At 45.9% G+C, this 15,821-nt stretch overlaps 1 protein-coding gene across 2 annotated transcripts in view; it reads right to left on the reverse strand.

The window, feature by feature from the left end:
* Positions 1-15,821, reverse strand: part of TMEM273 (transmembrane protein 273) — a 313,706-nt gene that overhangs the window by 16,148 nt on the left and 281,737 nt on the right. Inside the window, exons 5-6 of one of the 2 annotated variants that reach the window (XM_066598714.1) lie at positions 13,067-13,173; positions 10,560-10,644 (exon numbers count right to left, since the gene is read on the reverse strand). In XM_066598714.1, the coding sequence (XP_066454811.1) occupies positions 10,560-10,644; positions 13,067-13,173 (192 nt within the window). The remainder of the gene's footprint in view (positions 1-10,559; positions 10,645-13,066; positions 13,174-15,821) is intronic. The other variant, XM_066598715.1, reaches the window with a different exon arrangement.

The following is a 15,821-nucleotide window of genomic DNA, read 5'->3' on the forward strand; positions in this document are numbered from 1 at the left end:
CTGAAATGTTACTGGGGTCTGTCTATACTGCTGCAAATGAAATGTTACTGGGGTCTGTCTATACTGTTACTACTGAAATGTTACTGGGCTCTGCCTACACTGCTGATACTGAAATGTTATTGGGGTCTGTCTATACTGTTACTACTGAAATGTTACTGGGCTCTGCCTACACTGCTGCTACTGAAATGTTACTGGGGTCAGACTATACTGCTGCAACTGAAATGTTACTAGGGTCTGTCTATAATGCTGCAAATGGAATGTTACTGGGGTCTGTCTATACTGTTACTACTGAAATGTTACTGGGCTCTGCCTACACTTCTGCTACTGAAATGTTACTGGGGTCAGTCTATACTGCTGCAATTGAAATGTTACCTGGGTCTGTCTATAATGCTGCAAATGAAATGTTACTGGGGTCTGTCTATACTGTTACTACTGAAATGTTACTGGGTCTGTCTATACTGTTACTACTGAAATGTTACTGGGCTCTGCCTACACTGCTGCTACTGAAATGTTACTGAGGTCAGTGTATACTGCTGCTACTGAAATGTTTCTAGGGTCTGTCTGTAATGCTGCAAATGAAATGTTACTGGGGTCTGTCTATACTGTTACTTCTGAAATGTTACTGGGCCCTGCCTACACTGCTGCTACTGAAATGTTAATGGGGTCAGTCTATACTGTTACTACTGAAATGTTACTGGGGTCTCTCTATACTGTAACTACTGAAATGTTACTGGGCTCTGCCTACACTGCTGCTACTGAAATGTTACTGGGGTCTGTCTGTACTGCTGCAACTGAAATGTTACTGGGGTCTGTCTATACTGTTACTACTGAAATGTTACTGGGCTCTGTCTATATTGTTACTACAGAAATGTTACTGGGCCCTGCCTACACTGCTGCAAATGAAATGTTACTGGGGTCTGTAACATTTCAGTAGTAACAGTATAGACTAATACTGGGCTCTGCCTATACTGCTGCAATTGAAATGTTACTGGGGTCTGTCTACACTGTTACTACTGAAATTTTACTGGGCTCTGCCTACACTGCTGATACTGAAATGTTACTGGGGTCTGTCTATAATGCTGCAAATGAAATGTTACTGGGGTCAGTCTATACTGCTGCAAATGAAATGTTACTGGGGTCTGTCTATACTGTTACTACTGAAATGTTACTGGGCTCTGCCTACACTGTTGATACTGAAATGTTATTGGGGTCTGTCTATACTGTTACTACTGAAATGTTACTGGGCTCTGCCTACACTGCTGCTACTGAAATGTTACTGGGGTCAGACTATACTGCTGCAACTGAAATGTTACTAGGGTCTGTCTATAATGCTGCAAATGGAATGTTACTGGGGTCTATCTATACTGTTACTACTGAAATGTTACTGGGCTCTGCCTACACTGCTGCTACTGAAATGTTACTGGGGTCAGTCTATACTGCTGCAATTGAAATGTTACTGGGGTCTGTCTATAATGCTGCAAATGAAATGTTACTGGGGTCTGTCTATACTGTTACTACTGAAATGTTACTGGGTCTGTCTATACTGTTACTACTGAAATGTTACTGGGCTCTGCCTACACTGCTGCTACTGAAATGTTACTGAGGTCAGTGTATACTGCTGCTACTGAAATGTTTCTAGGGTCTGTCTGTAATGCTGCAAATGAAATGTTACTGGGGTCTGTCTGTACTGTTACTACTGAAATGTTACTGGGCCCTGCCTACACTGCTGCTACTGAAATGTTAATGGGGTCAGTCTATACTGTAACTACTGAAATGTTACTGGGCTCTGCCTACACTGCTGCTACTGAAATGTTACTGGGGTCTGTCTGTACTGCTGCAACTGAAATGTTACTGGGGTCTGTCTATACTGTTACTACTAAAATGTTACTGGGCTCAGCCTACACTGCTGCTACTAAAATGTTACTAGGGTCTGTCTATACTGTTACCACTGAAATGTTACTAATACTGGGCTATGCCTATACCGCTGCTACAGAAATGTTACAGGGGGCTGTCTATACTGTTACTAATGAAATGTTACTGGGGTCTCCCTAGACTTCTGCAACATAACTATTAGTGGACTCAGCTTATACCTTTGCAACAGGAATATTACAGGAGTCTGTCTATAGTATGGGTGCACTACGTTTTCCCATCGCAATGTTCTACATATCTGGCCATAACAAAAAAAAAACCCAGACTGACTAGGGCATGGAGTGTGGTCGAAGCCAACCTGTATTTTATCTCACGTTACCGCAGCTATGCGGGGCACTGCATTGGGACAAACGAGGAGCGAAACAGCGCTTATGAGACGTTCACAGCTACGCTAGCATTGGAGTCCGCTCCAGGCCCGTGATTGCTGAGGGTTTGTGCAGAGGCCTATATCCTGCGTGTAGTAAAAGTCCGCTTCCTGCCTCCGATTGCTGAAGCTGTATGCCGAGGCCTATGTCCTGTGGGAACTGCAACTATGCCAGGTTGGGGCTGTGCAACTTTTTCCAGGCTAATCCAGTCATTGTAGCGGGGAAAGAAAACGTAACTGATTTACTTAGCCAGCTTGGCATTTTTGCAGGCAAACGTATATTTTTTTGGCATACCGCTGTCAACCTCCAAGTGCAGGCCAATAATCGCCTAATTTTTAACAACGCTCAGTGTCTGCTGTATTTGAAATACACCATGCTGAGGGGTAGGCCTACAGAACGTGGCCGTGGACGCGGGCGAGGACACGGAGGTCCAAGTGAGGGTGTTGGCACAGGCCGAGTACGTGGTCCAGGTGAATCGCAGCCGGCTGCTGTGGGATTAGGAGAGAGGAAAGTTTCTGGGGTCCCCAGCTTCATATCACACTTTTGTTCTGTGGCTTCACTGTTGTCCATTGGCTGTTATTCGCATCTGAAAGTTTGATTTTGCCCATGGAGACAAAATTCACAGTGGAGGCGCGGAATGCAGCCTGAACCTGTGCCCGCTAACGTGCTTCCCACACAGACCATAGCATGTCCTGGTCATGCTGTCTTGGCCTTGTAATGCCACTTCCTGTAAACCCTCCCCCTCCTCCTCCTCCAACAATGAAAACATTCTTGGCAAATGGTTAAGCTTTGGTCCCTCTTGCGGCGGTCTAAGAATTTCACCTAAACCGGCACAATAGGAATGCACCCCCCCCCCCCCCGTCCCTCTTAATCCTGGCCACAGTTCCAAAAACCAAATAAATACAACCGGGGTCGTATTCGATTATCCCTAGCTGAAGCATTCAGCCGACCGGTAGAGCAATTGCGGCTTCCATCTTGTTGGTGCAGATAATTACATATTGTTGTGTACAGCTGAGGTAGGAATAGAGCCGACTATAGAACACAGCATCCCTGCATGGCTGGGGACAGAGTAACAGCAGGCACATATCCTTGGTGGATGCAGGCCAGCTGAGAGCCACATACTCCCGGACTGATTTTGGACTGATTGATGAGGCCTTTAATTGTGATCATCTTTGGTAATTCCTGACAAAGATGAGTGGTATAGCCAGAAACTTGCATTGCTAACACTTTGCAATGGTCAACAGAAAACATATGAATGAAGCCTTTCCATATTTCTGATTGAGATGAGGAGGAGTTCCGACTTTTAGTTCCTAGAATATCCTTTTCATTGCTATCAAATGCCCCTCTTATCTCAGAAAATACTAGCTTTTCCACATAGCTGTTGTCGCTTCCACTTTTGTTCTGTGGCTTCACTGTTGTCCATTGGCTCTTATTCGCATCTGAAGATTTGATTTTGCCCATGAGGCAAAATTCAAGGTGGAGGCGCGGAACCGAGCCTGACCCTAGGCCCGCTAACGTGCTTCCCACACAGACTATAGCGGGTCCTGGTTATGGTGTCTTGGCCTTGTAATGCCACCTCCTCCTCCCGCTTGGGGTCAGGGGATCAGCAATGCGCATCATGTATTTTCTCTCGTGTTACCACAGTTATCGAAGAAACTTGTTTGGGCCAAAGGAGAGGAGAGTAACTGCATTAACGTTACAGGGGTCTGCCTATATTTCAGTTGTAGAAATGTTACAGGGGTCTGCCAATACTGCAGCTACATAAATGTTTCTGGGTTCTGTGTATACTTCTGCAACTAAAATATTACTGGGGTCTGTCTATACTGTTACTACAGAAATGTACCTAATACTGGGCTCTACCTATACTGCTGCTACTGAAATGTTACTGGGCTCTGCCTATACTGCTGCTACGGAAATGGTACTGGGGTCTGTCTATACTGTTACTGTTACTACAGAAATGTTACTAATACTGGGCTCTGCCTATACTGCTGCTACTGAAATGTTATTAGGCTCTGCCTATACTGCTGCTAAATAAATGTTACTGGGGTCTACCTATACTTCTGCAACATTACTGTTAGTGCGGTCAGCTTATACCTTTGCTACATGAATACTACAGGGGTTTGTGCATAGTATGGCTGCACTAAGTTTTCACGTGTTCTACGTATCTGGCCCCCAAAAAAACCCCAGTCTGACTGGGGCATGCAGTGTGGGCCGGAGCCCACCTGTATTTTATCTGACGTTAGCTCAGCTGTCCGGGGCACTTCAATGGGATTTATTAATGTACCCTCGGTGGCTTCCTAGGACCCACCCATGCTGTGGGTCCACACAGACTTCCCTGAGCGGAGTTGTACCTGCCTGTGACTATTAATTTAAAAAAACCTAGTCTGACTGGGGCATGCAGTGTGTGCCGAAGCCCACCTGTATATTATCTGACGTAAGCTCTGCTATCGGGGGCACTGCAATGGGATTTATTTATGTACCGTCGGTGGGTTCCAGGGAGCCAACCAAGCTGTGGGTTCACTCCACACAGACTTCCCATAGGGGAGTTGTACCTGCCTGTGACTATTAATTAAAAAAACAGAGTCTTACTGGGGTATACAGTGTGGGCCGAAGCCCACCTGTATTTTATCTGACGTTAGCTTAGCTGTGCGGGGCACTGCAGTGGGATTTATTTATGTACCGTCGGTGGGTTCCAGGGAGCCACCCATGCTGTGGGTGCACACAGACTTCCCTTTGCGGAGTTGTACCTGTCTGTAACTATTAATTAAAAAACCCCAGTCTGACTCGGGCATGCAGTGTGGGCCGAAGCCCACCTGTACTTTATGTCACGCTAGCTCAGCTATCCGGGGGACTGCAATGGGATCTATTTATGTACCTTTGGTGGCTTCCTGGGACGCACCCATGCTGTGGGTCCACACAGACTTTCCAGAGCGGAGTTGTACCTGCCTGTGACTATGAAAAAAAGCCAGACTGACTAGGGCATGCAGTGTGGGCCGAAGCCAACCTGCACTTTATCTCACGTAAGCTCAGCTATCCCGGGGACTGCATTGGGACAAACTACAGGAGCAATACAGCGCTAATGAGATGTTCACAGCTACGCTAGCATTGGAGTCCACTGTAGGCCCTCGATTGCTAAGGGTTTGTGCAGAGGCCTATGTCCTGGGTGCAGTGAAAGTCCGCTTCCTGCCTACGATTGCTGAAACTGTGGGCCAAGACCTATGTCGTCGGCGGGGTGCAAGTCTGCCATGTTTGGCCGCTCTGATTTATTTATTGTTCATGTCTTGGGTTGCCCAGGACCCATTTATGCTGCTTTTGCACGCTTATTTCCCATCGCGGTGTTTGACCTATCTGGCACAAAGACACTGACTGACTTGGGTAGGGGGCAGAGTGCAGATGGCTTTCCCCTTGCGATGTCGATTGAGCTATGCGACACCTAGACAGAATGAATACTGTGTGGGCACATGGATTCCCCATAGCTATGTAACTCATGCCCACGTTTGCAGCTCCTGACGGAGGTGGCACAGGATTGGAATGAAGATCGAATGTCAATTTTTCATTGATTCTCTACAGCATTGTGAGCTATTGCCCCGCCCCTTTTAAAGAGGGTCGCTACCTGGCCCTGCCAACCCTCTGCAGTGTGTGCCTCTGGTTCCTCCTCATGGCATACGCACTTATAAATAGACATGAGGGTGGTGTGGCTATGCGGCCAGCGTGTGGCATGAGGGCAACTGAAGGCTGCGCAGGGACACTTTTGTGTGCGCTGCGGACGCAGGGTCGTGCGGGGGGAAGGCGTTGGGTAGCATGTAACCCAGGAGAAGAGGCAGCGGTGTGTCCCGCAGGCAGTGCTTGTGCTTGGTTGGAGGTAGTGTGGTGCTTAGCTAAGGTGTGCCCTGCTAATGAGGGTTTGTCCTAAGTAAAAATTGTTAGGGGAGGGGGAGGTCACTCTTACCGCTATTGTGGCTTAATAGTGGGACCTGGGAACCTGAGATGCAGCCCAGCATGTTGCCCCTTGCCTGCCCTATCTGTATCTGTGTCGTTTCCATCACTTTCGTAGGTTTGAAGATTTGCACAAGTGAAAACCTTAGCGAACATCGGCGATATACAAAAATGCTCGAGTCGCCCATTGACTTTAAAGGGGTTCGTTACTCGAAACGAACCCTCAAGCATCGCGGAACGTTCGACTCGAGCAACGAGCACCTGAGCATTTTGGTGCTTGCTCATCTCTAGTTGTGGTGTATTATTACTATCTATATACATCATATCTGGATTTTCCGCCATAATATATCATTTAGAGACATGTTTGTTGTTATAATGTGACACATGGGGTCTATGATGTAATGTTGTAATCTTTAACCCTGGATTAGTAATGATGCGAAAACATGTCTGGTGTGTGAATATCATGAAAATCTTACTGTGTTTCTGCATGTTTTATCTAATCATTTTGCCATTACACTATGGAACATATGACATCCTGGGCATAATCCAATATTAACAACTGGGGTCCCTTTTTGCCTTCTCCATTTTTTGTTTTACCATTATAATGTGGCTTTTTCCCTCAAGCACTGCAGGAGTTAATACTAGACGTCACCTTGCTGGTATATGTGGACTTCATCTGCACTATCGTCTAGCACCTTGGGAGTTAATCCTTCTCAGTGCCTCTAGCCCAGCTGCAACCTAATGAGCCATTATCCTCCTATTTAAATGGGCCAGAGACACTTCTCTTTGCCTGAGTTTTGGTGTGATTTGTTTTCTGCTTCCTACTAGCTATTCTGATCCTAATCTGCCATGTACCGACCCTTGGACCCGTTTACCGAGCTTGCCTGAACTCCCCCCCCCCCCCCCATCCCCCTGCACCCTTTTTGGCGTTCCCCAAATCTTAGATATAAGTAATAATGTGATCTGAGTGGTATTTCAGAAGACAGGAGTAATTACTGAGGCTGGTTGGGATGGGTACATGGGGTAAAAAAAAACGGGTATCCTCCTCCTCTCATGCTTTTTGGGGGGTATTTCGTGACCTCAGTGGCAGGTATGGGGTGTAAAAAGTGTCACTCTGTGAGTCTCCGTAAGCTTCCTAAGGTGTAGCGGTCTCAGACAGAAGGCGCTCAACAAGGTTCTCCTGGAACTGCATGAAGACGAGCGTTCCCAGGGCTTCTTGTAAATTACGTATTACAGGTAGCGGTCTGAATAACGCCGGACTCAGATGGCCGGATGTGGAATCCGCTTGCAGAGGCCCGCAGCGGATCCCAGCTGTGAGCCCTGCGTACGGCCGCGTATTGTACTGCGCATAACTGCCTACTCACACAGGTGGTCATTCGCAGTACCCTTCTCTTTTTTTTTGTATTTCCCACACCGTTGCTTAGCGATGACACAGGTACCAGCAGCAATGTAGTTGCGTATGGGCTGCGGGTATATCCGCGACCATGGAGCACAATGGGCTCTATGTTGTGGATATCCATGGTTAAATAGAACCTGCTGCGTTCTCTTTTCTGCAAGTGGATTATGCAATTCTGACCCACTAATGTGAGCAGAATTGTGTAATCCAATGCGATTGATCTGCATATTACCGCGGGTCAGACGCATGCGGAATCCGTAATTACTATCCGGTAATGTGAGACCGGCCTAAGGTAGATCGCTACCTTTTTATCACGTGACCGGCAACCACTCAACAAGGTCACTGCTCCAGGCTCTCGGCGACCGTTGGTCGCTGGGAGTAAGGAGATTTAAAGTTACCTGGGCTCCCCGACTCCTGCACATGTGTCCGGTGTTTTGCCGGTAGTCGCATGTGCAGAATCCGGGAAAGTTCACGGAGGAAGATCGCGTCGGGGTTCAAATACGGAGGCCTCCGGTAAAAAGTTTCATCTTCTCTCACCGATTGCATCGGTGAGGGGAGATGAAGCTTCACCTTTTTTTTTACTTTTACGTGATTGCCATCATCCATTGGATAACAGTGAACACGTGATCAGGAACCGCTCACTGTAGCTCTCCTTGAAATCTCCAGGCTCTCGGCTAAGTTTTGTAGCCAGGAGCAGGGAGATTTTTAAATTACCTTGTCAATCCACGGCTTTTGCGCATGCGTCTGCCATTTTGGCGATGGGCACGTGCGCAAAAGCTGGGGTAAGGTCCGTGGATAAATCTGGGGGCCTTTGGTACGTCATTTCATCCTCCCTCACAGATATGATCCATGGGGGGAGATGAAACGTAAGCTTTTTAGCTTTTTAAAACTTTTTTTACTCTTTTTTTTTTTTTTTTAACTTTAAATGATCACTGTTATCCATTGGATAACAGTGATCATGTCCCTGGTGACATCCCTCTGCTCCTGGCTACACATGGCAGCCAGGAGCAGAGGGATTTTGAATTTCCTGGGGCTCGAGCCCCTCTGTGTCAATCATCGGGCGCGCATGCGCAGAAGGGGACTTCTGCCCCGGGAGACCAGGATATGCTGCCTTTACTTGCCTAGTGGAGGAGCTTATACCCTCTCTATCCACATGCATTTACCTTCATTTTTGGATTAATAAATCTCCGTAAATAAGAATTCAAGAGGGCGGAGCTTTTTCTACTGTTGGGGCATTTCTTTCTTCTATTCTCACTGACTGATAATTCTCTTACTTCCCAATGTCGTACAAACATGAAATTTGGCACGACCATCTTTAGGTCCTGCATAGGAAGCAACTTGATTATTCGATTCTAAGGGCAAAAGTCAGTGACCCCCTATGTAATGTAACTTCCCGGTATCGTACAAACGTGGAATTTGGCACAAGCATTCTTTAGGTGCTTCATATGAAAAGTGAAGTGGTCACAACTTGGTTATTCAATTGTAAGTGCAAAAGTAAGTGACCCTTTATGTCATGTAACTTTCCAGTGCTGTACAAGCATGGAATTTGGCACAAGCATTCTTTAGGTCGTAAATAGGAAAAGTAAAGGGGTTTCAACTTGATTACTCAATTCTAAGTGCAAAAGTAAGTGACCCCCTATGTTATGTAACTTCCCGGTGTCATACAAACAGGAAATTTGGCACAAACATTCTTAAACAGGAAAAGTAAAGGAGTTGCAATGTGAATATTCAATTCAATGTGCAAAAGTAAGTGACCCCCCCCCCCCATTTTATGTATCTAATCTAATTTTCTAACTTCCCGTTGTCGTACAAACATAAAATTTGGCATAACCATTGTTTAGGTCCTGCATTGGTCAAGTAAAGGAGTCGCAACTTGATTATTTAATTCTAAGTGCAAAAGTAAGTGACCCCCTTGTTATGTACCTAATCTAATTCTGTAACTTTCCGATGTCGTACAAAGGTGAAATTTGCCATGACCCTCTTTAAATCCTAAATAGGAAAAGTACAGGGATCGTAACTTCATTATTCAATTCAAAGTGTGAGAATCCAAATAGTAGAGACCACGCCTGGATATAGGAATGACGATGAATCACTTACATGGTGCTAGGCAGGACCCCCAATGGATTAGAGGTACCCACTTGAATCACTTGTATTGCATGTTTCTATGGGATGTATATGCATTCGACATGCTAGAGAGCATGTGCTGTATGTACGGTGGGATCATGTAACTAAGGAGGAATTCCTTGGTGACGTCAGAACTGCACCGGAAGTGCACCTGGCTATGGTGCAGCGGTTGGGATTTAATTCATTTAGGATAACAGGTACATATTACTATTTATAGGCATGTTATTAAGATATTTCTATACTTGATAAGGGTATATTATACACGCCAAAACGCATTGCAAGAGATATATGGATAAATTGTTATAACTGGAATTGAACATTGGACCCATGTTTTATATGGAATATGCTGATTTGTTAGGAATAAAGAGATCGTTAAACTCTATCCTTGGATTTGAACGCATGCATTATTTTGAGTAATATAAGACCCCCTAGAGATGGGTTGCACCTTACAAAAACAGGTAAGCATATATTTGGTGGGCGCCTTGCTTCACTCATTAGGAGAGCTTTAAACCAGAACAATAGGGGAAGGGAAGTGAAAGGCCAGGTAAAAATATACAGCTAATTAATACATTTGAGAACCTTGCTATTAGAAAGGGAAATAAAGAGCAAAAGCAGAGCAGCAAGAGACATCGATCACAAACTAAAATGTTTCTACACAAATATCCAGAGCATGGGAAACAAACAAGGAGAATTGGATCTCCTAACACAGGAAGAGAAATATGTCATAGGCATCACAGAAACTTGGTGAAATGATAAACATGATTGGAATACAAGGCTTGAAGAATATAACTTATTTATAAGAAACAGACCTAAAAAAAAGGGGAAGAGGTGTTGCATTGTATGCTAGGAAAACATTCATCTCCACAGCTTCAGAGCATGGTAGTTCTGTAGAAACTGTTTGGGTAAGAATACAAGGAGAGAACAACAGATAGAACATCATTGTGGGCATTTACAATAGGCCACCTGGACAAGCAGAAGATATTGATTCTTATCCACTCTTGCTGACAACTTTATCTTCCAAAAGGTTGAAGAGTAAGGAGATCTGCTATCTTGGACGTAATTCTTACCAGCAGGGGGGAATTGGTTGAGGAAGTAAGGGTGCCTAGGACCTTAGGAGGCAGTGATCATGCTATCCTTGAATTTTGGATAAAAGCCGCTATTGTGGCTTAATGGGAACTTGAGATGCAGCCCAACATGTAGCCCCTCGCCTTCCCTATCCGTTTCTGTGTCGTCCCCATCACTTTCTTGAATTTCCCAGGTTTTCACAAATGAAAACCTTAGCGAGCATCGGTGATATACAAAAATGCTCAAGTCGCCCATTGACTTCAATGGGGTTCGTTACTCGAAACGAACTCTCAAGCATCACTGAAAATTCGACTCGAGTAACGAGCACTCGAGCATTTTGGTGCTCGCTCATTTCTAGAAATTAGATTCTCATAGAACAATCGTTAACAATCCCTAAAAGAAGGAAGAATGGGAAGCATTTAAAGAGACCAGGATGGATGAAAACAGAACTTGCATACGTTAAAAAGGAAGAAAAATATGTTTATCAAATGGAAAGAGGGGGGAATATCTAAAGAAGAATTTAATGTGGTCTGCAGAAACTGTAGGGCAAGTGCCAGAAAAGCTAAAGCGAAAAATGAATTGAGGCTTGCAACAGAGGCCAAAATCAATAAAAAAGGATTGTGGGGATATGCCAAAAGCAAAAGAAAAGTCAAAGATGCTATTGGATGCTTACAAGTTGAAAATGGTGAATTAGTTAAGAATAGAGATGAGCGAACGTACTCGGTAAGGGCGATTTCGCAATTGAGCACCGCGATTTTCGAGTACTTCACTACTCGGGTGAAAAGTACTCGGGTGCGCTGTGGGTGAGCGGGGGGTTGCAGCGGGGAGTGGGGGGGAGAGAGAGAGAGAGGGCTCCCCCCTGTTCCCCGCTGCTACCCCCCACTCCCCTCTGCAACCCCCGGCCCCACAGCGCATCCGAGTACTTTTCACCCGAGTAGTGAAGTACTCGAAAATCACGGTGCTCGATTGCGAAATCGCCCTTACCGAGTACGTTCGTTCATCTCTAGTTAAGAATGATGTTGAGAAGGATGAACTTTTAAATTCCTATTTTGTATATGGTTTCTCAGAAAGTAGATGGAACATCAACTGATCTGCCCTGTACTATTGGGATAAAAGAATGCAGACCATTTATAAGCAGAGAGATAGAGATGGTGAGGGAACACATAGCTAACTTAAATGAATTCAAGTCTCAAGGTCCAGATGAGTTACTTCCTAGAACACTAAAGGAAGCAGCAAAGGTAATTGCTGAACCACTTGCCATAATCTTTGAAAATTCCCGGAGAACAGGAGAAGTCCCAGAAGATTGGAAAAGTGCAAATGTCACTATCTTAAAAACAGGGAAGAAGGTGGATCCAGGAAACTACAGGCCTGTGAGCCTGACTTCTATCCTGGGAAAGATCTCTGAACAAATTATTAAACAGCATGTATGCAAGTACTTGGATAAAAATTGAATAATTAACCAAAGCCTGCATGGGTTTGTAATAAACACGTCATGCCAGACGAATCTAATTTCCTTCTATGACAGAATCATTAACTGTGTTGATCACAGAAAGGCAATAGATCTAGTATAGCTTGACTTTAGTTAAGCATTTGACAAAGTATCTTGGTACTGGTGCATCTTGTCTCCACCAAAACTAGGGGTGGAGAAATGGGTTTACCTGGGTCAGTGACAGGGCAGGGGCAGGTGACACCCCCAGCAGTTGATTGGCTTATGCTCCCTGCACACAGCATGTCAGGTCTTGCAGGTTCCGTGTTAAGCCCCGAGAGTAACAGCATTAGACAGCAACGATGGCAGATTCCAGCAAAGAAGGGACGCTGCTGGCCAGGGAGACAGAAAGCGGGGTACCGGAGCTGTGCTTATCCCATGCTTCTCTTCCTGCAGTGGACAGTGGAGCTGCCTTAACCGGCGCCAGTACATCCATCCATCCAGGCATGGTGAGAGCTGACGCCTGTTAAGCGACACTGGAAGAGGACCGGGGCACAACACCGAGGAGACTGACAGTGCAGGCATAGTGAGGGAACACTGGAGATCGGTGGGGTGAGTGACAGGAGGTGGGAGGGGAAATGATGGCATGGGGGCCTCTGCAGAAAAGTAATATGAAAAAGACCTGGGGGTACTAATTGACTGTAGACTTAAAGGGGTTGTCCCGCGATAGGAAGTGGGGTTAAGCACTTCTGTATGGCCATATTAATGCACTTTGCAATATACATCGTGCATTAAATATTGGCCATACAGAAGTTATACACTTACCCCCTCCGGTGCTGGCGTCCCCGTCTCCATGGCGCCGACCAAAGCAGCCTTCTCCCTGGATTAGACGCTCTTGTGCTGAAGGGGCTGCTGAATTGGGATTATTCACTCTGGAAAAAAAGACAGTTATAGGGTGACCAAATAAGTATGTATAAATACATTAGGGAACAACACAAGGATCTCTACCATGATCTGTTTATACCCAGGACTGCGACGGTGACAAAAGGGCATCCGCTGTGTCTAGAAGAAAGCAGATCTCATCACCAACACAGAAGGGGGTTCTTTACTGTAAGAGCAGTGAGACTGTGGAACTCTCTGCCTGAGGACGTGGTGATGGCAAAATCGATAGAGGAGTTTAAGAGGGGACAAAAATCTTTTTAGAGCACTATGATATTACAGGATTAAGATATTAGATGGCTAGTTGGGTTGTTGTTTCGGGTCTTGGATTTAGGTAGGAACTCAAATGTTGATCCAGGGCATTACTCTGACTGCCATTATGAAGTCGGGAAGGAATTTTTACCTTCAAATGAGCTAAATTGGCACCTGCCCTGTTGTGGTTTTTTTTGCCTTCTGGATCAAGAAGGAGAGAGGGGTCAAAACAGGCTGAACTAGATGGACATTGTCTTCATTCAGCCTAACATACTATGTTACTATGTTAACTAATCTAATTTTCTTACTTGCTGATATCGTACAAACTTTAAATTTAGCACAACCATTTTTTAGGTCATAAATAGGAAAAGTAAAGGGGTCACAAGTAGAGATGAGCGAGCACCAAAATGCTCGGGTGCTCGTTACTCGGGACGAAATTTTCGCGATGCTCGAGGGTTCGTTTCGAGTAACGAACCCTATTGAAGTCAATGGGCGACCTGAGCATTTTTGTATATCGCCGATGCTCGCTAAGGTTTCTATTTGTGAAAATCTGGGCAATTCAAGAAAGTGATGGGAACGACACAGAAACGGATAGGGCAGGCGAGGGGCTACATGTTGGGCTGCATCTCAAGTTACCAGGTCCCACTATTAAGCCACAATAGCGGCAAGAGTGGGCCACCCCCCCTCCCAATAATTTTTACTTCTGAAAAGCCCTCATTAGCAATGCATACCTTAGCTAAGCACCACACTACCTCCAACAAAGCACAATCACTGCCTGCATGACACTCCGCTGCCACTTCTCCTGGGTTACATGCTGCCCAACCCCCCCCCCCCCCCCTGCACGACCCAGTGTCCACAGCGCACACCAAATTGTCCCTGCGCAGCCTTCAGCTGCCCTCATGCCACACCACCCCCATGTCTATTTATAAGTGCGTCTGCCATGAGGAGGAACCGCAGGCACACACTGCAGAGGGTTGGCACGGCTAGGCAGCGAGCCTCTTTAAAAGTGACGGGGCGATAGCCCACGATGCTGTACAGAAGCAATGAGAAATCTAATCCTGTGCCACCTCCATCTGGAGCTGCAGACGTGGGCATAGCAATGGGGAACCTATGTGCCACATACTATTCATTCTGTCAAGGTGTCTGCATGCCCCAGTCAGACCGCGTTTTTTTATAAATAGTCACAGGCAGGTACAACTCCGCAATGGGAATTCTGTGTGCACCCACAGCATGGGTGGCTCCCTGGAATCCACCGGCTGTACATAAATTTATCCCATCGCAGTACCCTGGACAGCAGAGCTAACGTCAGATTAAATGCAGGTGGGCTTCGGTCCACACAGCATGCCCCAGTCAGACTGGGTTTCTTTATAAGTAGACACATGCAGTTACAACTCCGTGTGGATCGACAGCATGGGTGGGTGCCAGGAAGTCACCGGCGGTACATAAATATATCCCATTGCATTGCCCATCACAGCTGAGGTAATGTTATGTTAAATGCAGGTGGGCTTCGGCCCACACTGCATGCCCCAGTCAGACTGGGGTTCTTTAGAAGTGGACACATGCAGTTACAACTTCGTGTGGACCCACAGCATGGGTGGCTCCCTGGAACCCACCGGCGGTACATAAATATATCCCATTGCATTGCCCATCACAGCTGAGGTAATGTCATGTTAAATGCAGGTGGGCTTCGGCCCACACTGCATGCCCCAGTCAGACTGGGGTTCTTTAGAAGTGGACACATGCAGTTACAACTCCTTGTGGACCGACAGCATGGGTGGGTGCCAGGAAGCCACCGGCGGTACATAAATATATCCCATTGCAGTGCCCAGCACAGCTGATGTAACGTCAGCTTTAATGCAGGTGGGCTAAAAATTAATTGGATTACACTGTAGGCGAGCGCCCCAAAAAATTGGTGTATCAACAGTACTAATGTACCTCAGAAAAATTGCCCATGCCCAACCAAGAGGGCAGGTGAAACCCATTAATCGCTTTGGTTAATGTGGCTTAATTTGTAACTAGGCCTAGAGGCAGCCCAGTTAAAATAAAAATTGGTTCAGGCGCAAGTTTCAATGCTTTAATGAGCATTGAAACGTATAAAAATTGTTTACAAAAATTATATGACTGAGCCTTGTGGGCCTAAGAAAAATTGCCCGTTCGGCGTGATTACGTGAGGTTTCAGGAGGAGGAGCAGGAGGAGGAGGATGAATATAATACACAGATTGATGAAGCTAAAAGGTCCCCGTTTTTGATGGTGATAGAGAACGATGCTTCCATTTGCGGGTGCAGCCTACGTATTGTTTAGGTATCGCTGCTGTCCGCTGGTGGAGAAGAAAAGTCGGGGGAAATCCAGGCTTTGTTCATCTTTATGAGTGTAAGCCTGTCGGCACTG

This window comes from Eleutherodactylus coqui, chromosome 4, assembly GCF_035609145.1.
Source record: "Eleutherodactylus coqui strain aEleCoq1 chromosome 4, aEleCoq1.hap1, whole genome shotgun sequence".
Taxonomy (NCBI): domain Eukaryota; kingdom Metazoa; phylum Chordata; class Amphibia; order Anura; family Eleutherodactylidae; genus Eleutherodactylus; species Eleutherodactylus coqui.